Here is a 25,357-nt window from a genome sequence, read left to right on the forward strand (position 1 = left end):
AACTTATCATTGTCATTAAAATTAATTAGTTAAAAATTAATGCAACTTAATGCATGAATGAACCTAATCATTAAACAATTTCCTCTTGCTCGATTTTTAATAACTGTGAATTGTTTTATTAAATAATTTACCATAAATTATCTCCCGATCATTGGCCATAATCGAATTTACTTAAGTCAAATCTCACTTTAATTATACATTTCGTGTGATTTATATTGCGTTACGCAACTCAACTTCTTGAAAATTCGTGTGAACCCACCCTAAGAAATTCCATCACGCTTGTGAAAGTCACCGGTTAGTGGCGCTCGAATCGCTTAAATCGTCGAAGTTGAGTGTTTTGGTGTCATGTTTTCTTAATTTCCTCAGTTTTTCGTCTTTAATTTCACTTAAAATCAACAAATAATCAAAAACTAGTGCCTTCCCTCTAGTTACTATACTAAAAAAGTGTGAAAATGTCTCGTGACGTATCAAATAAACAATCGAGTTCAGGTTATGTGTGTTGACACTGTTACCGTTGGTCGTAAAAAACGGTGTAAAGGGGCGTAGCAACCTACTTGTGATTCCGTCTCAGACCGAAATGTTTTCGAAAAAGAAGAAGAAACCGCAAATTTCGCCCCCAACAAACTTCGAGCATCGAGTCCACACCGGGTTTGACAAACGCGAGGGGCGCTATGTGGGGCTGCCACTGCAGTGGGCCTCGATTGTGGGTAACAACCAAATCCTCAAATCAACAAATCGGCCCCTGCCCCTCGTGGACCCCTCCGAAATAACCCCCACGGAAATCCTAGACCTCAAAACCATCGTCAGAGGGGACCACCGCTCCGACAGCCGCCTTGGCAAAAACCCCCCCAACGGCATTCTCCTCCCCAAAACCTCCAACGTCGCACGCAGCAACTCGCTGCGCTCCTCCAGCCCCCCGAGACTGCGCCACAGGAACACCAACGTGCCCCCGGCAGTGCCCGAGGAGCAGATACTACAGTACACCTCCATGAGGAGGGACCCCAGCATGAGCAAGCCCCAAGTGAGGGAAAGCTCGCCTGCGGAGCGCTCTTTGAGCAACCACGAGATGCCCCACCATTTGAATGGGAATCAGGAGGCCTACGGGGGGCTGATCAGGGAGCACCCGCAAGTGTCTCCAGCCGGATCCATGGCCTCAGCGGGGCTGTCGCAATTGGGGGCGCACTCGCATTCGAGTCACGGATCGCATCAGAGTTTGCAACAGGCGGGGTACGGGGTCAGGCACGATCAAAATCAGAATTTGAAGAATGGGGGGCAGATGGGGCAGGTGCCGGGGGCGGCGGTGGCACAGACTGCGACGAAGCATCACGAACAAAGGCTGACACACGAACAGGTTTGGTCGATTGTTCAGACTGGGGTTGCTAAGGGGAAATTGATCACACGTTTGGGCATGAGGGTTAAAACTTATTTTTGTGGTCTGACTATATTTAGTCAGTTATATCAATCACTTATATCAAGAACTTTCGTCAAAACTAACTGTTTTCTTTAAACGTTAAAAAAAATCTACTGAAGCCTTAAAAAAATAAAATAGAATAACAACTGTGTACCAACTTATTTCTCTATTATCTACTTAGCGACTGATTCTTAAGCCAAAAAAAAAAACGAAAAAACAAAAATACCTACCTCTGAATTAGGTATAATTACCAATTATGAATTAGGAGCATTTCAACCTATTTTAAGCGATTTATTTATCTTGTAATTTAACTGGAATTAGTATCTTGGTAATCCATTGTTAAAAATTAAATAATTTCTATGAGTATTAGTGGTTTAAAGAGTATACATAGCTATTTGGTTTATAATTTTTTGTTTACACTGTATTTGTACAACAGTAAATGCTTTGACATTTTTCCATTAATGACCAGATTGCATTATGTTTAAAAACAATAATAATTAGTGACTCATTCCGTGATTATAAGGTGAAATATTGCCACATTTGGTAATAATCTTGATACTTTATTGATTGTTAAAATTGTTATTTTTTTTGCAGTTCCGAGCTGCTCTCCAGATGGTCGTCTCGTCGAAGGACCCTCGCGAGAACCTGGAGCGTTTCGTGAAAATCGGCGAAGGCTCCACCGGCACCGTTTGCATCGCCCACGACCGCACCACCGGGCGTCAAGTCGCCGTCAAAAAAATGGATCTCCGCAAACAGCAACGTCGCGAACTCCTCTTCAACGAGGTGGTGATAATGCGCGACTACCACCACCCCAACATCGTCGAAATGTTCGACTCGTACCTCGTCAACGACGAGCTGTGGGTCGTGATGGAGTTCCTCGAAGGTGGGGCTCTCACCGACATCGTCACTCATTCCCGCATGGACGAAGAACAAATCGCCACGGTGTGCAAACAGTGTCTCAAAGCTTTGGCTTATCTCCATTCGCAAGGCGTCATCCATCGCGATATCAAGTCCGATTCGATTTTGCTGGCTCTGGATGGAAGAGTCAAGCTTTCCGACTTCGGGTTCTGTGCCCAGGTCTCCCAGGAGTTGCCCAAACGGAAGAGTTTGGTCGGGACGCCGTATTGGATGTCGCCGGAAGTCATCAGTCGGTTGCCGTACGGGCCGGAAGTTGATATTTGGTCGCTGGGGATTATGGTTATAGAGATGGTGGACGGCGAGCCGCCGTTTTTCAATGAGCCTCCATTGCAGGCGATGAGAAGAATCAGAGAAATGCCGCCGCCGAAATTGAAAAATAGTCATAAAGTCTCAGCAAGGCTGCAAAGTTTCTTAGATAGAATGCTTGTTAGAGATCCTGCACAGAGAGCCACAGCTCAGGAGTTGCTCGCGCATCCCTTCCTGAGACAAGCAGGACCGCCTGCGCTTCTGGTGCCGCTGATGAGAGGCGCTAAACACTCTAATTATTGATCTGTACTTAATGCATATATGTTGATATTTATGGAGGTAAGTCCCAATCTTTGCGTAATTTAAGTCATACCAAATATTAATTAAGACAGCTCTCTTAATTCGATCTGATTAAACGTTATTAAGGTCCAGTATTACGAAATTGCAAGCCGTCCATGTAGTGCCTTGAGGCTCATAATGGGGTTTTTCCAATTATTTTCCGATTTTGTTAGGTTTAAGCTTGTTGAGTATTTTAAGGAATTAACTTTACGACGTAGCGCTGTAATATATACAAACAGAAAGTGTCATAATACACTTGATATTTTTTATAAGTGGGATTTTATGCTTTTTTCACCCTTTCACCTTACTATTCCTTTGTTTTTGTGGAAGTCGGGGTTAAATGAAACAAGGCTTTAATAATACTGAGTTTAATATAAACAAATAACAAAAGCAACATTCAAACCGAAACCAGGCACGTTTACAAATATATAAATATATTATTGCTGCTTTCTACTTAACGGCTTTTTCAAAGCTAACTAAAAGACGTTAGACTGATCATCCCGTATACGATTTTACAGTGATATAATGCGTGATATGTGATACCAGGATGCTCAGAAAAACACCACAACACACAAATGTGAGCTCGTTTATATAAATTCCATTTCTAAGAGCTACGTGACAGTTTTTGTTTTATTATCTTATTATTACAGTCTGATTTTTTGATTATTTGATTGTTGTTCGTTCTCCTACAAATCTTTCTACGCACAACTCTAACTTTGATTATTATTCACTACCTCGTTCTTCACTTGGAATGTCAATTTTTTAATAAATGACTAGAATTGTGGCCAGTGCAACGAATTGACTTGGTCATCGTCACCTGAGTTATAAAAAACGAATAAATAATTTACAAAATACTAAAAAACTCTTCACATCGATTCCATTTGTTCGGTTAGTTCAAGTATGGGACTTTCGCTCAGAGGTAATAATGGTGGCCATGGGTTGGCAGGGAAAGCAGGTCCCTGTATTCATAAACAACATCATTAAATCAAACACAACATGCACAAACAACAACAAAAAAACAAACGGTTAAAGTAATTAATTGGTTTATTTTAGCTGCACAATATAAATAATATGGCCTAAAATTAAATAACATAAATTTGTACTAAATCGCTAGAAATACAGTTTGCACCATGCAAAAGCCACTAAAAACGACTAGGAAATTAATACTTCCGGTGCAACCAAAAACCTCGCAGTGCAATTAGGCGCTTTTCAAGCGGTTCGGCGGCAACAGGGGCTTTAAATTTTCAATTGAAATGAAATGGAAATAATTAAACAAAAGCCGTAAATAGCGCCCTCTGTTCTACCGTTCCACCATCGCTGAAAACCACCCATCACAAACGTTGCGGTACCTGAGTCCAGGGGGCTGTGGTTTGCCAGCTGGGAGTGGGCTGAGCCCCCCCGTCCGAAATTTGGCAAGAGCTCATATTTCCCGGGAGAGTATTCCACGCCTCCCCCGAATTCTCCACAAGTGCTTGAAACGCCATCAAATCCTTGCTTTCGGTCTCGCTGAGCGGCAGTGGTGGCAGCACTTGTTGCTGTTGTGCAATTTTATAACTCGCTTGTCTCAACATCTGTCTCCTTGCCAAGTGCCCCCCGGCCTCCACGCCGGCATTGGGGGGCTGGTGAGTCGACATGGCGCACTGTTTTTGCAAAATTTGGCGTTTCTGTTGCAAAAGTCGGTGTTGCATGGCTGTCTGAAGGGGCTCCGCGGGGGTGTTGTAGCTGAAGTTATCCGGAAGGCTGACGCGTTTGTTCGCCCTGGGTTGGAGGTATTGCGTGTGTTGTTTCTGTCTCTGGGAGACTTCTTCAGGGGGCTCGCGCGGTGGGTATTGGCTTTGCAGGCGTTGCGCTTCGCGTTGGACCAAGTGGAGCTCGAGGACGCCCTTGGCCTTGCAGTTTTCGTTCAGTTTTTGCGAATTGAAGGCTACGACCCCCGTGGTGGTGTCGGTGACTTGTTGGGCGACGAGTCCGTCGCTGGCTCGGCGCCCTTCGCGGAAGTCGACGGGGGATCGCGTGAGCCCCCTTGCGGTTTTGAAGCTCGACATGTGGACGAGCGGGTTGTGCTTGTGGAGGATGGGGCGCGGGGCGAGCGTGTAGCTCGTGTGGGTCGTGATGGGGTCGGGCTTGCCCATGGTGGTGCAGCTCGGGAGGCTGCTGGCGAGTTCGCTGGATTCCGATAGTGGGTACTCCAGACTTTCGAAGTTACTATCACAACTTAAGTTTTGGCTGAGGCTTTTCGATGTATTGAAGTTTGTCACTACACCGCTTGAGGAACTTGACGATGCGTAGCTTAATCTAGGAGTGTGGTCTTCGAGGTCGGTCTCGACGCCTTCGTCCGTCGAGCTCGAGTATTGGGTCTGGATCTCGCCGCTGCGGTAACCACTGAAAAATTCATGGGTTACGGTGGGAAAGATGCAAAAAATTGGCCAACCTCGTGCAGAAGCGTCCCAGGGAGCCCTTGGTGTCCGCGTCGACGTGCTGCGTCCCATGCCCATATGGGTAGTGCTGATGGTTGAAACTGGCTTCGGTGGAAGCCGTCGGAATCGCCGACATTTGCAAGGTGGACATGAGCTTGGTCGCTTCCGTCGACATGCTGAAGGTGGTGGTGGTGGCTTGATTCAGGATTTTAAGCGCGTCCTCGCTATTGGTGGCGGCTAGCAACTTAGCCGCGTCTATGCCGTGAATAGGGGGCGAATCGCAAGTTCGCGTACCTGCATTTATTTTACTGTTACTAGCAGTCGGCGCCGTTGTTGAATGTTGGAGTAACCTTCTGCAGTCTTCGCTGGTGCTGGCTCTCCCAATCTTCCGCATCGCCTGTTCAGCGATGTTCGACGGCCGACGTCTTTGCACCTCTCGCACGCCGGTCTGATTCTCGCCCCCTACTAATTGATTCCGTAATTTGTCAAGCAAGAGGAAATAAATCGCTGCGTGATGATCATAGCTTCCGATACGTATTGACTGTAATTAAGACGTTGCGATTGATGATGGCTTTGGGGTGTTGGGAAACTCACCTCTCGAGTTTTCGAACTATCGATCCCCAGACTTTGCATCAGGCGAAGGATTTGTTCGTTGGGTTGAGTTGGAGAGGCGGGAATCAAAGGCGGGAGGCTGGGAGGAATCGCCATTTGCATCCATCGGTGCTTCTTTATTTGCGATATGCTGTAGCGTTTGTTGGGCTCTAAAACTAGCATTTTTCGGATGAGAGATTCACAGTCTGGAAAAAAAAACAAATATTTAGCGATTCTGAAACGCATACTAGTTCCAAAAAACAGTGATATTTCTGGCTTTTATGCACGTTTGGGAGCTTCAAAATTGTCTGTCTCAATGTATAATCTAGCGTTTTGAAATTTTGGATCGGGCTGCATTGGGGTGGCGTTTTTGCTGTTTGTTGGCAAAAAATCCTTGGCCTGCGCTGACCTTTCGGGCGTACGTCACTCACCCCTATTTGGAATAGTTTTAAAAGTCAGGGTGTCAGTAATACGTCCATCCACCCACCCGAGTTCAACATTGACGTCACAAAGTGCGTCACAGGCGGGCGCACGCATTTGCTAAATGAACGCTAAACTGCCACATAATAGAAACAATGGACCGCCGTTACGGTTTCTTTTCATTTGCACCCAACCAAAACAAAAATTTTCTATTTTTACCTTTGGCGATTTATTTTCGCATCGCAAACCCACCATATGCATAAATAAAACCTCGTCAAAAATAAGTACCGGCGTTAAAAATAATCGGGGAAAATTTCCGAAACCCCGCCCTTCGATTTACCACCAATTGCACCGGGTTTTGTGCCAAATCGGCGTACGCGATTGGATTCACAAATAAACAATTGATGTACGTGCGTAATTGTCGCTGAATAAACATTGATTTTATCATTGACGTAAGTGGGAGCCGAAATATGACTTACCAGAACTCATAAAATACGGAATCCTAAATCTACCAGACAAAACCCGATCGCGGAGGGCTGGCAACGAGCATCCGTCGAACGGTAAAGCTCCACAAACGAGGACATAAAGTACTACACCCAGGCTCTGGAAAAGGGGGACATGAGCAAAAAAACACAGAAGGGCAAAGTTTTACATACCCATATGTCTATCTCGGGACCGGTGTATTTTTTTCCTTCAAACACTTCGGGGGCGGCGTACGGTGGCGATCCGCACCACGTCGATAACACCCCTCCGCTTGTGTAGTAATTCGAAAAGCCGAAATCGGCGATCTTTATGTTGTTGTTGGAATCTAAGAGAAGATTTTCAGCCTGAAACAACACAAACAACCTGAAGAACATCAACGACTAGCTCGATATTTCCAGCATTTTTCAGGTTATTCATGCGTTCTGTTGCCTGCCCAAATAACTTTTTTCTTAAAATTAGCAAAAAATCGTAATTTTGACATACGAATACTGCAGATATTTGCATTTTTCAAGCGAATTCGTATTCGGATCACGTCAATTTTTATCAAGCAGAAGAAAAAACAGATTATTTTATATTATTTTATATTAGGTATAAAGATAAACTCGAGTATAAACTATAAAAAACTGTTATATCTTTTTAATCTTTTGCCCGATTTTGATTGTATTTATTTGATTATAAATACAATACAAGTAAACATAAACTACAATTGAACCTAATAATAATCCAAACTGTGCTAATTTTTTAAAAATAAATAAGTAATTTCGAAACGTCCTTACGGTGGAATAAAAACAAATGTTCAATGCTTTAGAATTTTTTTGGTGTAAAATCTTTCAAAAATTCTAAAATAAAAAAGTTATTTAACATAATATGTAATAATTAATAAATGTAACGAAACAGTTGATTAAGCAATGATTAGTACAAATTAAAATCGCTCAGTCATCGAGGGTTTTATAAAATTTAAGACGGTTCATTTAACTTATATAAAAAGTTAATCACTGTGGTAATAGGTATTAATTATAATTACATTTTTTTTTTCTTATCAGTTCACAAAATGTTATTAAAAGTTTATCTACATTTGTAGTTGATTTTTAAAAAAATAAGTTTAGAAAATCCTAGACGGAATTAGTTGTACAGGTACTAATTGTTGTATTAATTTTTTACACCCAGATTTAGTTTACTATAGATTTAGACTTCGAATATAGATTTTTGGTTTGTTTGTAGTACCTAAAAATAGAGGACTATTATTGTCCTATCTCATAGGTAGCTCTAAAAATAGTCTTAGAAAAATGTAGGCTTTTTGTTGTGACAGATGGCTTGAACACTAATTACCTTTTTCATATTATTTAGCTGAAATGATTCTGAAAACCGGGCTGATCCAGCTTGGTCTAAACTTTGCTTTTATTGGCCATTTTCCAATTTTTTTCAAAACCGAATTAAATTAAACGTGCAAGAAATATTTATTGCATTTGTTCGTGGAACGAGAGCTCTCCCTTATGTAACACGAACTGAGTTAACACTTGAATTCGCAGAAAAACAATTGAAGATGTCAATCTTAACAACAAAGTAACAATTGACTAATGACGTCGGAAAAAACACAAAGACGTTTTTTTCAGGCGGTTAATTATGTGCTTCGGGATTAAATATAAATCCATTGACGTAGGTTGAGGTGTAACAAAACCCGCTCCACCTCCGCCACGGAATCCTCTCTCGCCGGCGTTCAAAGTTCGAACGTGCGAATTTTGAACCGAATTCAAAGTGCGATTTCGAGTCAGGGGCGGATGGGCAATCGATCAGGCCCGAACCGCGTGGGAGCATCCATACCTTTAAATCTCTATGCACAATGTTGCGATTGTGGCAATACTCGACGGCCGACAGGATCTGCCAGAACTTCGTCCTGGCCTGGTCCTCGGTCATCCTTCCGTACCTCGCGATGTAATCTGGAAAAAGCGGTCCACGCTCGAGATGTTCCATGTTGTGCGTCCATCTCTCCCCCGTCCCGACGCCCAACCGACGCTCGCAATGACGTCAGAGCGCCAAGGTTGCAGCGTGGGCGGAAGGAGCAAACTTACCGAATATTTCACCCTGGCTCGCGTATTCCGACACCAGATAGATCATGTTCTTCGTCTCCATCACCTGCGGAAGAATACGAATTTTTAGACCAAAAATTACTAAATGTATTCTGCAGTTGTGTTTTCTTTTGGCCGAGAAGCCTTGTTTTCGTTCACAAATGCATAAAATATGAGACGAAGTCGGGCGACTGTTGGAATATAGTTTTACGATTTTGTCGAGAATACGAAAAAGCCTTGAGTTCGACAAAAACTCAATTAAGTGGATATTCTTGTTTAGATTTGATTTGTGTATGAATTATGTCGGGATGAATAACGCGGGGATTCCCCACAAGTGATTTTGGGCGGCTTTTGTGCATTTTCCCAACTTTTGAATTGAGTTTAAGGTTTGTGACGATTCAAATCCACTTGACACGTGTCTTTTTTATTTTTGTTTATCGTAATTAAAAACCTGTTAATGAGATTGGTGTAATATAATTTCAATATTTTTATTTATTAATGAGATCCAGGTAAAAAATTCCGCAATTTTAAATTCCAACTTTAACACACCTAAGATTCGTAAATACTTGGTTTTGTTTAAAGGAATTTATTTTCAAAAATTTTTGCGACATAATTTCGACATTCTTCGAGCTCTTGAGATAATAAAGGTATTTTATAAATAGGTACGTGAATGAAACACGATTGCAAAATGCCATTTGCGCAATATCAAACTTCTAAATCCTTGTTTACTACTGTATTATTTTAAGCTTTTGTTTTTCGATGTTAATTGTTTTGTGGAAATTTCGGATTTAAATTTGCGACCTTACACAGGGATGCCAATTATATCTTTCGAAATCCAAGCTATTTTCACTTAATTGACCTTTTGTAAACAATAAGTCGTTCGATGAGCAATTTATTCTTGAGAATCCAGTAAAATAAATTAAAATTTTTAACATTTTACCGCTTTTTTGTCAGTTTCCACTCGACCTTGTTTAAAGCAAATATTCTTGTTTATCAGTTTTGATAAACAGTTGTGAAAACAAAACTTCATTTTCCGTATTGGCATACACAGTGATATTTTTGGAAGGTAACGGAACGAAAGATTTGTCAAAATATAGCGGGCTAAAAAATGTATTCATGTCTCGAAAATTTCAATGTGTTTTTCAGACAGATTTTTATTTTAGTGGCTTCTGAATGTCGTTCTTGACATTGAAAACAACATTCTTATCATTTTTTATCATATTTATCTTTGATATATTTCAGTTTCCCTCAAAAAGGCGATTCCAAATTTACTTACTTTTTGGAAAATCGATTTGTTTTTGAGTTTGAACAGCTTTTGGAAAAATTAAAAAACATAAATTTGATTCTTCAATTTTTTATTAAAATATAAAGTGACTCAAATTGACCCAATCAAAGAAAATAATTTAATAGGCCGACCTTTAAAACTTTCGCCTTGAATTAAATTAATTTTTTCTTCCGAAATGAAATTTGTGGCATGACAGGATTATCCCAACTTTTCATTTTTCTGTCCCACTGATAATACTTTGATTGAAAAGCGTCAGTAAACAATTAATTGCCCGAGGGATTTCCCGACTACCAAGCTTAAAAATAAAGGTTGCATCATCGCCTCTCATATACAGTATGTCCCCAAAAGCGAAATCCTCGACCTGATTGCATCAAGTGGGACAATTCAGTATCAATATGAACGAATTATTTCTCGGCGCGTTTCAACTGTTCGATATTTCCCCAGCCTTCTCGATCCGAAATCGGGACTGTGGGAACGACGCCGTGCACCTCGACGGCGAATGCAGTTGCCAAGCGACGGCGTGTGACGTCAGTGCTGGCGTCAGGGCCAGCCAAGTTGAAGGTGGTGTTAACGAACTTAGGTATCTAGATTTCAGGGTTCGTTTACTCCTCACCTGGTATAGTTTGATGATGTGAGGGTGATCCAGACGCTTCATGATGTCCACTTCGCGGTACACCTTTTGCAAATTCCCGGCGTCCAATTGACTCTTATCGATGATTTTTATAGCTACCTGAAACAAAAATTTGGCATCATCCAGGTGGCCGGACCGGATGACGTAAAGCACGGCCTACCCTAACCGAAGGGTTTGATGTGCCAGTGGCGGCGCGTATTTTTGAGATAACGCGAATTAGGTCATTGACAAAAATACGAATTTAATTACCGTTGATTTAGATTGTTTTCAAAACTTTATCAATCTGTTTATCAAGGTAATTGCTTTGTCTAGGGTTCAGCAGACAAAGGAATTATTTTTAAGTTATTTAAAAGATTAAATACACTTGAATGGAGGAAATTTAAATATTACTCATTGTGGAAATCAAAGTATAGACGGTTCTGATTTGGCGTAATCGAAAATGTGACGTTATAGACCAAGGTCGGTAAAAACAATGTTTGTACTTGAGAATTCAGTTCGGAATCGAGGTTGAAGCAAGGTTTCCAAGCACTCGAAATCGTAAAAAGCACTTATCGGAAATCTACAGGGGACATAATGTTTACTTACCACACGAGGGCAGTAAACATCGTGTCAATGGCGTGCTAGCGATAAACGAAAAATATTTTCCACCCTCTTTATTATCTAGAAAATCTACAAAAAATACCTGTTTGGGTACCTATGTATTTGATTATTGCCAACTTGTTTTAACTTTACAAGGATTATAGCAATTTTCTTCTCCCTTGATCGAAATAAAACGAATTCAATCAAAAACAACCGTTTCTTACTATAAAAAAATTTTTGATTTTTGAAATTTTTATTTCAAGGAATGAATTTTTTTCTATCAAAAAGTGTATTCGTTCCTCAATGGGGGTTAGCACTTTAGCATATAATTTATTAATTAATCACTGAATGACGTAAATATGTCTGACGAATCACATTTTTATCGTTCTGGAGATATAGGATATTAGCTAAAAATAGAATCGGGATAAGAAAGTCCAAGTAAATGTATTTTGGTTTTCATCAAAACTGCATGTAAAATAAGTGGAAAATTTTCTTTTCTATAGAGAAGTGGGTAGGTAGGTATGGAGAACTTTTTAATTTAAATGTAATATAATATAATAGATTTTAATTTATTTTAACCATAAGCCACACAGGTGGGTTAATATAAACTTTTGAAGAAAGTATGCCCTTTTTGGAAAAATGATATAAGGGTTTTTAAATCGTCGGAGATTATAAAGGGGACGTTTTATTTCTACGGCCGGGGTATAGTTAGGTACAAAGATCTTATGTTGAAAAAACTAAATTAATATTTTTTTAAGTGTTTTTCTATTTAAAGAAGAGAGTTAAATGATATTTTTATTTTCAATGTTTATGGCTCGTAAACCACGTATTTTATAGCTACACCACTGTCTTGAACTTGAATCATTGTTTATTTTTTTACTTTGATTTTTCGAAAAAAAATGCAAATTAGGTTTCACCTTGAGTTTGACTAATTTCACCGGTAGATAAGGCGGGAAAATTATTCAAAGAATTGCAGTTTTGAGAATCAAAATGGCGGACCGACGATGTTCCAAATTTGACTTCGCATGATTAAAAATGTGAAAATACCAGAAAATGAATAATTAATGTTAATTTTATGTTTAACTTTAGCGAAAAAATGTTTTCCTAATCTCTTCGCTGAAACAAACATCGGAAAACGGCGAAACGTCTAAATATTTTAAAATAAACGTTTGGGAAAGAAAACAATTTTGAACTAAAAGGTCAAGCGGTTATGCGTTTCAGATACATGTATGTTATTCTAACAGAATTTTTGCAATACAGGATGACATAACATCAATTTATTGACGTAGGTTGGAATCTTGGAAAAAAATTAAATCCTTCTAGCAACCTCTGCGGAATTCCGGCAGCAGTGCTCCCGTTCACTACTTTTTTTTTAATCAAAGTCCACCGCAGAGATCCGGATTAGTTGGCCACGAACTAAATGTCAAATTTTGACTGTATATCACAGCCAACTAGTAAATGACGCGCCGTATCGATTTTTGCATCGTAATTCCAAGTGAAATAAAATCGGACCTTAGTTGACGTCACATTTGCGTCAAGAGCGTCGCCGGCGAAAAGGTCTAAAAATCGCAGTGTGGAAAAAAGTGCTTAATTAAGAGAGATGCTGTGGCTTTATCTGAGTTTGTTGACCATCGCCGGGCACAATAGCGAGTGTCGTTATTATCGTTCATCCGGCATCGAGCTCTCGGCTCTTAACGACCTTATATAGCAGATTGACGTCATGTTTGACGCACGTCGAGCCTTCTGCAGCTGGACAATTAACCTGGGGATTTTTTCCGTGCACGTGAAGAGCGAATGCAGAGCGCCGGCACGTGCCGAGCGTCGCGACGCCGGCGCCACTCACCTCCGTCTTGGTGATGCGGTGCTTGGCCAGCTTGACGACGGCGAAGTTGCCCTTGCCGATGGTCCTCTCGATGTCGTAGAAGCCGACGCGGACCGCCGTCTTCCGCTCCCTCTCGGCGGCCATCGAGTTGAACGGACGAGAACGCGACACTGAACCGGCGAAGGCGGCGGCGGCGGCTACGTCGCGACGCACATCGCATTTAAAATTATTATTGTTATTGCTAAATTCGATGTATTGTCATTGTTGTGCGATGAGACGGCCACGACCAGGATGGGAAAGACTCGACCGAGTGCAGGAACAGACTGCCGTCAGCTGTTTCAAGCTGCTTGATTTTGCTCAGAACGAGTGCGCCGTGACGTACAGAGACGAAATCGAGGATTTTCCGAGCCCGGACGAGGACGAGGAGATGATAGGTCGCCGGAGGATGACGACACGAGTGACGCGGGCTCCGGGAGATAAGGGGTCGCATCCTGGACACGAGGGGGAGACGCTTTTACGCTACGCCCGAATAGCAAGATTTCTAATACTGTTTTAAAAAACCCTCCATAATGAAACGAAAATCTGAGATTTTTGCTGCTCTAAAGAACAGTTGACTGAAAATTATTTTTTAGGCCGTTTGGAATAATTTTTAGCTTGGTTTATGAGCGCAAAAGACGAAAAATCTCTTAATTAATTTCGTCTAAAATTATGTGTTTTTGTGGAACAAGTATCTAATATTTTTGAGGCTTTTTGACTAGTTCTTAGCTTTTCTTCCTGTGTCCAATTCCTGGTCACTTGACAGATCTTGAAGTAACTTTTGCGTTGTATTAGAGAACCGTTTTACAGGTGGAAATGAATTATCGGAGCTCCACTATAGAAGCACTAACGTTAATTAAATTATTTAATTAAAACATCTCAAGTGTTTATGTAATAAAACGGTACTGTTTTTTTAAAAAAATAAGTGGGTAAATACAATATTTAATGATTAGTTTTTTGCTGATTTTGCGTCAATTATGGACAGTTTTAATTATCAGTGAAACGATTTTACGTCGTTTAGCAAAACAACACTTGACTTTCACCGGTTGTTAACATAAAATAAAAAACAGGCATTAAAATTATCGAATTTTATTTCAATCCTCAAAATTAAGGCGACAAATATGTAACTTTTTTTTATATTAATCCTATACAATAATTATTACAGTAAAAATAAATACTGTACAATCATTATTACTTAGTATACTTTGTACTAGTTTAACATGTCGAAATTGAGCTTCTAATTAAAATAAAATGACGAAATTTGTGGACAGTTTTCTGAATCTACTGATATGGAATGATAAAAACGCACACAAACTCCGATATTGTGACACAACCCCACATTACCTACAATTACTTGAATTCCCTAATAAAAAGCGGCAACAAAATTAAAATTATCCTAAAAAAAGTGGGGTCACATCAAGCCTCCAAGGCACTACTCCACTCCTACGAATCTCCCATGCGTCCGAATCCTCTTATGCCCGGCGCTCATGCCGCTGTGGTGCTTCTGTGGGGGCTGCATACAAGGAGTCTTGTTAGTCTTCCTCAATAGTGAAGAGGTGGGGCTCTCAAACCACAAATCCAACGAGTAGAGAGCTGCCAACTGTCCCAATTTCTCGCGTTCGCCCCCTAAGACCCTCAACTCGGACTTGGTGGTGTCTTGGAGAAACTTAGCGACGCGTTCGTTCGCCCCCGTGCTGATACTAAAGCCCGGCCTTTCGTCGCCTAACCGCCTGCAACCTAAAGGGGGCTGTTTAAACAACCCTAACTGAAGGTGGAAGGGGGACAGGTTACCGGCACGAATTTCACGCGGGTCGGCCTCATTGAACGGCTGCTCCATGGAAGAGGGGTTGTCCATCGTGGGGGCCCAGTCTGTGAGTTCATCGTCACCGTCGTGGCCTTCGCCCCCGCTCCAACTTATGCTGCTTTCGCTGGTGAAGTCGCAGTCGTCGATGCTCTGCGTCTCCATGGTGTTGGTCTAAGGAAATTTGATTTTATTCAGGGTGGGTTTAGGAGATGGGAGCTACTCACGTCGTCCAGATTTGAGGAATTCTGGAACATTTTCTCAATTTTGTCGACGACAGTTTGGTGCAAAGGGCGGATTCGAGTCGGGTGCCGCAAAGAGCGCCCATTTTCGACAATGTCGAATCTCTGGGGGCGCTTGCGCTTGCCACACGGGGGCACCGGCGCTTCGTCAATACTCATGCGTTTAAGTTTGCGTTTTCGGCGCAAATTTGGCCTTGCTGGCGAATTTTCATTCACTGAGTCGCTCTCTAAACTGTGGTTCACCCCCAACTTACACCGCCTACTGTACCTGATATAACTCTGTAAGGCGTGTTTTAACCGCCATTCGAAGCTACTTGAAGTCTTCTCAGTTCGAGTCTCGGAATTACTGCTGGAACTGTCTTCTGCTTGATTATCGGGGGAATTGTTCATGTAAACTACTGTAATTACAGAATTGTTATTCGACACCTTTTTACTGGAGAACCGTTTACGTAAGTTCCCCGCGGAGCGAGTGCGACGTCTCATGCCCCATTTTCCGGGGGTTTCATGAGCGAAAGTTATGGGACCACAACTTTCGGATTCTTCTAGAGCCACGCTCAAATCTTGGGCGAGATGATCCATAACTTTGAAGCAGCCTTTTGATTTGATTCACACACGAGATTTTACCCAAGGGCCCACTACATCGTCTTTGTGTTTAAAATTGCCAAGTTTTTGCCCAAATTTTAACGAAAATAAACACAATAAACGAGTCACGACCACACTGTCAAATTAGGACGTCAAAAGTGAAGCGCATGTGCGCCAACCCGACATCTGGGAAATTTTGAAATTTTATTTTGTTCTTTTTTATGTTACTCTATCACCGAAATAAATTGGAATCAACACAATTTGCCAGATGTTTTATTTTTATTATAAAGGAGCATTTACAAGAATGCATATTATAGGTTTAAATAAATAAAATGCTTTCGATTGCGCGAATTTTGAATTCGACCGAAAGCGCAGCCTCCTCTGCCAATCCGCCATACTTGTTTGCTCTTCTTGTGGTGTTGTTCCGCGTCCTCAAAGATGGCGGACAACGACATTGATTTATACGCGGACGATATTGACCAAGATTTTGCCCAGGTAAGTCCCTAAAATAAATGAAAGCTTCTCTAGAAGGGCCCTTGTGTCCTTTCCGGTCAATATCCGCGCTTGTTTCGGTGCCAAATCGAAGCTAGTCGCTGTAGTTGGGAGTGATTGTTGCCGGTCCTGTTGTTGGCCATTGTCGTAAAAAATCGGGTTAAATAGTGTCTTCTGGTGTTAGGACGACTTCGGGAGTGAAAACGTCGATCTCTACGACGATGTAATTGCCGCTCCCGCGGCCACCAACAGTACGGAAACGACGGAAACCAACCATCAGCCCGCTACTACGGCCACCACGGAAGAGACCAATGGAAACACTTATTCGACTCAAGGCAACAATATCACTCCAAATGTGGGGCGAAGGCACCAATTGTATGTCGGGAATTTGACTTGGGTATGTGTAAATAACTTTCCTGATGTTTTTGATTTAAAACGGGTCTTTTAGTGGACCACTGATCAAGACATCGCCAATGCAGTCCACGACATCGGCGTCAATGACTTCCACGAAGTTAAATTCTTCGAGCACAGAGCCAATGGCCAGTCGAAGGGCTTCTGCGTCATTTCTCTGGGCTCTGAAACCAGCATGAGACTCTGCATGGACCACCTCCCCAAGAAGGAGATCAATGGCCAAAATCCCGTTGTCACACTCCCAACCAAACAAGCCCTCAGCAATTTCGAAAGTCAGTCCAAAACCCGGCCTTCTCCCTCAAATAATTCCAGTAATCGCAACCAACATCCTAGCCACGCTAACAATTCCATTCCTCCAGGTCCCCATCAAAATTACGGTGGTAGAATGCCCATGAACAACCAAATGCGCGGCCCCATGCCGCCAGGCATGGCCGGCCCGGGAGTCCCCCGAATGCAAGGCCCCGTTGGCTACAACGGCCCCCCTCAAATGAACCAAGGACAGCCTCCACGGTTCCAAGGACAACCGCAATGGAACGGCCCCAGACCCAACGGACCTGGCCCGAACATGGGACCAATGCGGCCCGGACCGCCCCCACAGGGCCCTCCACGACCACCAATGGTAATCTTCGCAAAAACCCCAAACTGGGAGTAACTTTTCGTTTAGTTCCAGGGCCCCCCACAGGGACAGATGCCCCCACGCGGAATGCCCAACCAGGGCCCTCCTCCAGGCCCCATGCGTCCTGACTGGAGCCGCCCCCCGATGCAGCAAGGCTTCCCCCAGGGACCGCCTCACATGCAGGGCCCCAACATGGGTCCGCGAGGACCACCTCCGATGGGAGGCCCTCCGCCACAAGGCCCGCCCCAGGGGCCGCCGGCACCCCACGTAAACCCCGCATTTTTCCAGCAAGGCGGTCCTCCACCCCAGATGCAACATCCAATGCAGGCCGGACCTATGCCACCGCAGGGGCCACCACAAGGCCCGCCGCATGGACCTCCACATGGCCCCCCGATGGGGCCTAATAGTGTACCGCCGCATGGTCCGCCCCACGGTTATGGACCGCCTACGAGCATGCCGCAGCCACCGTATGGAGGCCCGCCTCCGGATCACCGCAACGATATGCCCCCAATAAGCGAACAAGAGTTTGAGGATATTATGTCAAGAAATCGGACGGTTTCGTCGTCGGCTATCGCTCGAGCGGTTTCGGATGCTGCCGCCGGCGAATACGCTAGCGCAATAGAGACATTGGTCACGGCTATATCTCTCATCAAACAATCGAAAGTCGCGAATGATGACAGGTGTAAGATTTTGATTAGCTCGTTACAGGATACTCTACGAGGTGTGGAGGATAAGAGTTACAGTTCGGGAAGAAGAGATCGGTCAAGATCGAGAGATAGAGCACACAGGAGAGGTCGTAGGGAACGATCGTCTTCAAGATATCGCGAAAGAAGCCGTGAAAGAGACAGAGATCGTGACAGGGACCGCGATAGAGATAGATACTATGCGGATAGTTACAGGGAGCGGGAGCGGGATAGATCCCGGAGTAGAGGAGACCGGGAACGGGAACGCGAATACAGAGACAGAGAAGCAGATGATGCGTAAGTGGTATTTTGCAACGACGTTGAGTAAATTATTAGTTTGGATTTTTTATAGGTCCCGTGTGTCCCGGTCCAGGAACAAGTCGCCTCCTGACGCAGTGGATCCCTCAGGAGAGCCGACATCGAAATCTCGTTATTACGAAGATAGATATCGTGAAAGGGAGGGACGTCGTGAAAGTGAACGGGAACGTGAAAGAGATCGTCGAGACGAATCTCATCGTTCTCGGCATTAACAATTTTTTAGGCCGCATTCGTAATATGTTGTACCATACATGTCATGCATGTAATGAAAAAAATATACTTATATAGTGTTAGGTCAAACTAGTACACATCTCTGAATTTCATTATGTAATCGAAATGTTTATTTTGTTTGTAATATCTAAACCTATTCTACAGAAGAAGAGTGAAGAAGACGCTTAATCTGAAGAAGATTGTATGTTTTAGATAAAAAATATGGTTTAGACTGAGAATGGATTTTTATTTTTCTCTTATTTGATTGATTAACCTACTTGATCCGTTATGTAATTTGTACTGTATCACCCCTTCACTTGTTTTTATTTATTTATTATTTAAACCTCTTGTAACATTTCTTGTTGTACACTTATCTAATTTATTTTGTTTTTTAGTTTGATGTATTTTAAAACGAAAAGGCTGTGAATAACTCATGTCAATTTACTAATTTACCATTCAAACCGACTGTTTGGCTTGAATGGTAAAGGAACGATCTTTCCAATCACTTCATGCGAATAGCTTTAAGGGTTGTGAATGTTGCCAAAATGTTTTTGTATTTTTATAAGTGATAGGTTTAGATAAATCAGCTTCGCATCTCATTACTCCGGAAGTTGATTTATTCAATTCCTGACCGCACTTTGAAAAAATTATTTTAATTTATATTTTTTATAATTTTGTAATTCCGCACCAAAATTGCCCGATTTTATTTCTCATTTGATTTGTAAAAACTAGTTAGGCTGATAACCGACCGTGGAAAAAATTCTCAACTCGAACCAAAGTACAAATGTAGTGTAATTTCTTTATACAATATAAATAATTTAACCATTCATGGTGTTGTTTCCCGAAACGCGGTCGTTACGGTCCTGTTCTTTGATAATTCCGCGAGTCATTTCAGAGGGCGCTCATTATTTGACAACCGTCAAAAGTGACATTTGTTGACTTGTCGAAACGCAAACTGCAAATCACGCCGAAATTTTCAAACTTTAATAAAAACAATGAGTTCAATAGGCACAGGCGTGAGTATTTACCAATTTAATATCAATTAAGACTGACTAGCAAGTTTTAGTATGATTTATCGGCGTCTCAATTTTCCCCCGATGGTCGAGTTTTCCAAGTGGAGTATGCGATGAAAGCCGTGGAAAATAGCGGCACCGTTATCGGTCTGAGAGGCAAAGATGGGGTTGTCTTAGCCGCCGAAAAACTAGTTATGTCGAAATTGCATGAGCCGGGCACCAACAAACGAATTTTCAACGTCGATAGACACGTTGGAATGGTACTTAGAGCCCCCCTTAAAACTCAAATATTTGACTAAAAACGCCTGTTTTAGGCGTTTTCGGGGCTTATTGCCGACGCCAGACAAATCGTGGACATTGCACGCCGCGAAGCTGCCAACTACAGGTCCCAGTATGGGGTCAGTATCCCCCTTAATTACCTCAACGATAGGGTCAGCATGTACATGCATGCCTACACTTTGTACAGTGCAGTCCGGCCCTATGGTTGCAGCGTGATTCTGGCGAGTTGTGGCGAAGAGGGCCCCACTATGTACACAATAGACCCCTCAGGAGTCAGTTATGTAAGTGTGCCCCCTCAAAAATTATTTTTTTTTGTAAATTTGTGATATAGGGCTACCATGGTTGTGCTATAGGCAAGGCGAAACAGTCAGCAAAAACCGAAATTGAAAAATTGAAATTGTCCGGAATGACTTGCAGAGAGCTGGTCAAAGAGGCGGCAAAAATGTAAATTTGACCGTTTGTGCGAGGAGTTATTTCATGGTTTGTTTCAGAATTTACTTAGTTCATGATGAGCTCAAAGATAAGAATTTTGAGTTGGAGTTGTCGTGGATGTGTGAAGAGAGTGGTGGAAGACATGAAAAAGTGCCTGAGCATGTATTTCTTGAGGCGGAAAAGGCCGCGAAACAAGCAATGGAGGCCGATTCAGATTCAGATACTGAGGATATGTAATTTTATTTTAAGTAATAAATTTCTAAAAAATGACATCTTCCTCTTTTTATTGTCAAAATGATCAAAAGGCGCATTTTCTGTCGCCTGAGGCGGAAGAACCCGTTGGGAGTCTCATACAGATTCCTCAGAAAGTGGCTATCAGAGGTACGAAAGTGCAAGTAATGACTGTTTTGAGGTTAGATACCAATTGTTGGCGACCTTATCAAATCGTTAGAAAATGAGTAGCTGTAAAGATAAACTAGTGAAGGACATGATAGTGCAACTTCTGCCGATTTAATTGCATTTATTTAGTCAATTTCTGCGAGTCAAAGTGCGCAGACACGTCCTTTTTGAGAATTCCATGCCAATCAATAATAAGGCAATTGTGTAAAATCTTCGCCGGCCTATATAATTTTATTTCTCCGATAAAAGCATCATTAAAACATGACCAACAACGAATTGCGTCGACGAAAGGTAAGAGCTCAAACCAAGATCAAACCTCCGTTCTATTAATAACTGATTTGGACTCGTGTCGTGCCGTAAAACCCAAACATAAAACGTCACACGGAAATTAATGAAAATTTATAATTCAAACCCCTTCATGTGCCGAACCAAACACAAAAATGGGTATGCCACCCCAAAATGTACGGTTGATAACTTTGCCAAAACTTAACCTCACTCATGATAATTTCACAAATTCGGCTTTTTCAGCATAGAGACCAAAATGGGCGGCCGGCACCCAACAAAAAACGGAAGGAAATTCAACCTTCAAGCATACACAAGTCGTTTTTTTGCCTCATCATCAGCGGGACTATCCTGACATTGTTTATCTGTGAGTACTCAAAACCACTCGAAACGACCAAATTACGCAATTCTAGTGCTTTACATTGACAACATTCCATGGCATTTGGGACACAGAGCCGTAGACAGCATTGCCAAAAAATTGGGGTACCACAAACCGGTACACGCCGTTGTGATAGACGCTGGTAGCACGGGATCCAGAGTTTTAGCTTTCACGTTCCATGAATCCTACTTTGGTACTTCAAATCTAGCAAAACTGGCACTGTCTTAATCCCAATCTTGCAGGGGGCCACTTAGTCTTAGATAAAGAATTATTCAAGTACACCAAGCCTGGTTTATCATCGTTCGCCGACAACCCCAAAAAGGGGGCCCAAACCATTGCCAACTTGTTAGAGGAAGCCAAAAACGAAATTCCAAAAGAGTATTGGAACAAAACACCCCTCATCCTCAAAGCTACAGCAGGCCTACGGCTGCTCCCCCAAGAAAAAGCCGAAAATTTGCTCAACTCAGTCCGAGAACTGTTCAAAAAGACCCCATTTTTGACAAACGATGACAGTGTGGAGATTATGGACGGGACAGACGAAGGGATTTTCTCTTGGTTCACTGTTAACTTCCTCCTAGGTGAAGTGACCACAAGTGGCGCCACCTGGCTGATAGTTTATTTGTAGAGCGCTTGTATGGAAACCCTGCCAAGACCGTGGCGGCCCTCGATCTGGGAGGGGGCTCCACTCAAGTGACTTTCTCAGCCTTGACTCCTGCCAGTCTTTCGCAAAAACAGTACATCCACAAAGCCGTCGCCCCCCGCGGTCTCATCCCGGTGTACACCCACAGTTACCTAGGTTTAGGTCTAATGGCAGCTCGGAAGGAAGTGATTACGTTTAACCAGCCTAACCAAATTAACGTGACCTCGGATTGCGTCAATCATATCATTGAAGCGCGCAAATTTCATTATGGGGGCACGGATTACTACGTCAGTGGCCCTAAAGTCAACTACCCGGTCTCCAAGGTAAAAGACTCGACTTACCAGACTGGGCAGGAGACCCCCGTTGTCGATTTCGCCACGTGTTCACAAATCATAACCGATTATGTTGTGTCCAAAGCAACGCCGCCTGAGGAGCTCCCCACGAAAATCATTTTCGCCTTCAGTTATTATTTTGATAGGGCGACGGAAGTTGGCCTAATTGATGAAGCGACGGGGGGCAGCATTGACGTCGAAGCGTTTAAAAATGCCGCCAAAAAATGTAAGTTACCGTCACACTTTCCAAGAGGGAGCCAAAATTAATAGATCAATCAAGGGAGCCGTGGGTGAATTCAAGGTAACTGTGTTTTGTTTTAGCATGTGCTGACCCAAACGCAGACCAACCTTTTATGTGCCTTGACCTTACGTTCATTTGGGTTTTATTGGAGAAAGGATTTGGGTTGCAGAGTGACACTAAGATTTATGTGAGTGGTCACGTCATTTATTTACCCAAATAATTCTTTTTTTCCAGTTATTCAAAAAAATTGATGGTCACGAGATTAGTTGGGCACTAGGTGCAGCTTACAATTTACTGAGAGGTTGATTCGTTTTAACTGTAATTAAACGCACGATTTTTATTCACAAAATTTGACTGTGCCTTAACTGTAAATAAGTATTTAGTTGATAGGCTGTGCAATAATTTGTTTTTATCCATCAACGTTTGTAATTTTTCCAATTAATAAAATCACTTTTGTTTTAATTGTGCAAAACATCCTTTATTTAACCGTAAATTAAGAAATATAATCATTGTATTTAAATGCCTTTGGGGACCTGTGGTAAACACATGTTATAATAAGCGGTTTTGTCCCAAAAATCCACACTTTTCCACCCACACCAGCCCTTATTTTGTATCGTATGTAAATCCTCGCCCCCTGTGTAGTGCGGATCAAGTATCAAGAACCTCAAATTCCCACTTTGCGAATTATAATCCACCCCCAGGATAGTGTGCGCTAGGACTCCCCCTCCTGAAATAAAAAAAAATCACAACCTTACCTCACCCCACGGCACTAACCAATCATAACCGGCGATCCGTGATTTTCGAAATGACTCAACAGTTCCGGGCCTTTACTCCCCATTTCCTCCCCCGAACTTACGTACAATATTTTACAAGTCACTCCTAGGAGTGTATTTAAAACGTAATTAACTTCAGTTGAGCCGATCCATTGCTTAGATCCAATGAAACTCGATGGCTTATCGCCAAGGTCTACTAAACATTTTTGTATATCTTTAAAAGTGGGGACTTCCTTGTCGGTGAATCCCTGAAGCTTGAACCAGGACGCCAGCGTTTGCAGGGATCTGTAAGCGCAACCCCAGCCATTGTCGTCCATTTTGTTTTGACAGTAGTGGTAATAAGCGTATTTGCCCTTAACTAACGCCACTTTGCCCCCTGTGAATTTTACTTTAATGTTTTCGAAATAATTTTAAACTATTAACCGTTATCCGTCGGTTTGAGCCCCAAATGAGGGTTGATTAGTGGTTCGTTGCCAGGGTTTTTCGTTTTAAAAGCGAAACTGTTGGCACGCCTAAACATGGGCCTACAGCCGCTAAGTAACAACTCATTATGAAGCGTTTCGCGAACTGGCACTAAAATAGGTCGATTTATACTTAAAAAATAGTGGCACAACTATCTCAAATGATAATTACATAAAGCATCCTCTGTTTCGCCTTTTAGGTAGATTTTTGTTACGAAATGGCCACAATCGTCGGGATAAAAATGAAAAACTTCCGGTTGTGCAATAGTATCGTCCTCGTTTTGTAATTTTTCTAAAATACTGCTTTCCAAAAGGCGCAAATTTCTCACAGCACTCTCGACTAAAATCTCATAAAGATTTGCGATTTTTGTTTGGCGATTTACCATTGATAGGGAGTCGATCGAGACCATGATGGTCATGGTTTTGCACTGTTCTAAAACCCCAATTAATTAATTTACGGCAAAAGCGTGCAAATTTTTCGCTGTGTTAGATGTGAGCGTTGCCAACACAACTGTCAACAGCACTGCCATCCTAACACAGTCAAAATCTTTCTTTGATTCAACTTACTCTTATCCAAGACACATAGTGGGGCATGTTCGCGCTCCGCAACCCCAAGTTCCTTCGTCATCATTTTCAGCATATCAACCCCCATGACATCAATTTCATAATTCTGTACTTTTTTCTTCCTGGCACCCCCTTCACTGGGTTCACTTGTTTCAAAAAGCTCCCCAATTGAGGGATTCCCCGTCACTCCAACGATCCCCTCACTGTCACTCCCAACTAAATAAATATTTTTACCAAGTCCAAAAGACATAACTCCTGACGCTACATTTTTCCTTAAATTAGTGAAAGAATCCTTGAGTGAATTCGTGGCAAGCTCGCATGTTAAAGGCACGTTGGCTTTGAGTCTCAAGTAAAGGAACTGTGACAAGATCTCTTGCTCAGAAATAGGGGCAAATTTTGTGGTCTCCAGTTGGCCATTTATGTAGAAATGTGCGGTGATTTTGTTAGTAGATGAGTTATAGTGAACGAAAACGGGATTGTCGGTAACGTAGACTTCAGCAAGACTGCTCTTAATTGACTGTTCATTGAAAGTTTCACTCCCAGATTGGAAAACTCCACAAAGGTATATTTCAGCCGGTAGCGAGTTTATTAACGCATTTCCGGATCCGTTCTCAAGCTCAGTTTGCAATCCCAAAACAATAAACGTGTTTTTTGTTACAATTCCGTACAGTTTTCCCAAAATTTCCTGACTGAAGTTTGAAAGTTTCTGAAAGTAAGGTTAAGAACATATGTTAGCCGATTATTGGACTTAGGGGTCGACAAATGGGGCAGAAATAATCCACAAAACCTGGATTTTATTATTTAATTCAAAGAAACACTTACATTAACGACTTTTTGCGATATTTTAAGCGAAGGTGTCATGTTTTTGTGCCACTTGTCAATTTAACGCACAAAACAGTTGCTGTAGGCAACTAGTTATACCCTAAAGTGGCGGGGTTACATAGCTCTAAGGGGTATTTTCTA

At 42.2% G+C, this 25,357-nt stretch overlaps 7 protein-coding genes across 10 annotated transcripts; 4 read left to right on the plus strand and 3 right to left on the minus strand.

The window, feature by feature from the left end:
• Positions 1-269: 269 nt before the first annotated feature.
• Positions 270-3,186, plus strand: mbt (mushroom bodies tiny). Its single transcript, XM_964527.5, has 2 exons — positions 270-1,351; positions 2,006-3,186. The coding sequence occupies exons 1-2, from the start codon at positions 578-580 to the stop codon at positions 2,876-2,878; spliced, it is 1,647 nt and encodes a 548-aa protein (XP_969620.2). The 5' UTR covers positions 270-577; the 3' UTR covers positions 2,879-3,186.
• An 80-nt stretch (positions 3,187-3,266) lies between these two features.
• LOC658197 (serine/threonine-protein kinase SIK2) lies at positions 3,267-13,566 on the minus strand. 2 transcript variants are annotated; one of them, XM_015979111.2, is made up of 10 exons: positions 13,230-13,566; positions 10,790-10,906; positions 8,895-8,958; positions 8,647-8,762; positions 6,999-7,169; positions 6,822-6,945; positions 5,926-6,128; positions 5,346-5,872; positions 4,264-5,296; positions 3,267-3,873 (listed from the first exon to the last, which is right to left on the minus strand). In XM_015979111.2, the coding sequence occupies exons 1-10, from the start codon at positions 13,350-13,352 to the stop codon at positions 3,781-3,783; spliced, it is 2,571 nt and encodes an 856-aa protein (XP_015834597.1). In that variant the 5' UTR covers positions 13,353-13,566; the 3' UTR covers positions 3,267-3,780. The 2 variants fall into 2 exon arrangements, with proteins under 2 accessions (XP_015834597.1, XP_015834598.1); XM_015979112.2 differs by lacking the exon at positions 10,790-10,906.
• Positions 13,567-14,317: 751 nt separating this feature from the next.
• On the minus strand, positions 14,318-16,048 carry LOC658351 (uncharacterized protein). The gene is made up of 4 exons (XM_964748.5): positions 15,737-16,048; positions 15,273-15,685; positions 15,036-15,219; positions 14,318-14,981 (listed from the first exon to the last, which is right to left on the minus strand). Exons 1-4 carry the CDS (start codon positions 15,864-15,866, stop codon positions 14,677-14,679), a joined length of 1,032 nt encoding a protein of 343 aa, XP_969841.1. The 5' UTR covers positions 15,867-16,048; the 3' UTR covers positions 14,318-14,676.
• Positions 16,049-16,172: 124 nt separating this feature from the next.
• Positions 16,173-18,838, plus strand: LOC658420 (cleavage and polyadenylation specificity factor subunit 6). 2 transcript variants are annotated; one of them, XM_064358808.1, is made up of 6 exons: positions 16,173-16,364; positions 16,546-16,758; positions 16,810-17,044; positions 17,132-17,391; positions 17,437-18,368; positions 18,424-18,838. In XM_064358808.1, exons 1-6 carry the CDS (start codon positions 16,308-16,310, stop codon positions 18,599-18,601), a joined length of 1,875 nt encoding a protein of 624 aa, XP_064214878.1. In that variant the 5' UTR covers positions 16,173-16,307; the 3' UTR covers positions 18,602-18,838. The 2 variants fall into 2 exon arrangements, with proteins under 2 accessions (XP_064214878.1, XP_008192031.1); XM_008193809.3 differs by having other exon boundaries at positions 16,175-16,364; positions 16,810-17,391.
• A 617-nt stretch (positions 18,839-19,455) lies between these two features.
• Positions 19,456-20,593, plus strand: Prosalpha7 (Proteasome alpha7 subunit). Its single transcript, XM_964879.5, has 5 exons — positions 19,456-19,615; positions 19,666-19,872; positions 19,927-20,172; positions 20,223-20,335; positions 20,383-20,593. The coding sequence occupies exons 1-5, from the start codon at positions 19,595-19,597 to the stop codon at positions 20,558-20,560; spliced, it is 765 nt and encodes a 254-aa protein (XP_969972.1). The 5' UTR covers positions 19,456-19,594; the 3' UTR covers positions 20,561-20,593.
• A 166-nt stretch (positions 20,594-20,759) lies between these two features.
• NTPase lies at positions 20,760-23,058 on the plus strand. 2 transcript variants are annotated; one of them, XM_008193810.3, is made up of 7 exons: positions 20,760-21,013; positions 21,251-21,371; positions 21,418-21,576; positions 21,626-21,961; positions 22,009-22,581; positions 22,677-22,783; positions 22,831-23,058. In XM_008193810.3, the coding sequence occupies exons 1-7, from the start codon at positions 20,984-20,986 to the stop codon at positions 22,900-22,902; spliced, it is 1,398 nt and encodes a 465-aa protein (XP_008192032.1). In that variant the 5' UTR covers positions 20,760-20,983; the 3' UTR covers positions 22,903-23,058. The 2 variants fall into 2 exon arrangements, with proteins under 2 accessions (XP_008192032.1, XP_008192033.1); XM_008193811.3 differs by lacking the exon at positions 20,760-21,013 and adding an exon at positions 21,029-21,183.
• On the minus strand, positions 23,048-25,342 carry Ufsp2 (UFM1 specific peptidase 2). Its single transcript, XM_965023.4, has 6 exons — positions 25,217-25,342; positions 24,398-25,100; positions 24,003-24,263; positions 23,793-23,942; positions 23,371-23,745; positions 23,048-23,323 (listed from the first exon to the last, which is right to left on the minus strand). Exons 1-6 carry the CDS (start codon positions 25,253-25,255, stop codon positions 23,112-23,114), a joined length of 1,740 nt encoding a protein of 579 aa, XP_970116.1. The 5' UTR covers positions 25,256-25,342; the 3' UTR covers positions 23,048-23,111.
• Positions 25,343-25,357: the final 15 nt, after the last annotated feature.

The sequence above is a fragment of the Tribolium castaneum genome, chromosome 9, assembly GCF_031307605.1.
Source record: "Tribolium castaneum strain GA2 chromosome 9, icTriCast1.1, whole genome shotgun sequence".
In the NCBI taxonomy this organism is placed as follows: Eukaryota; Metazoa; Arthropoda; class Insecta; order Coleoptera; family Tenebrionidae; genus Tribolium; species Tribolium castaneum.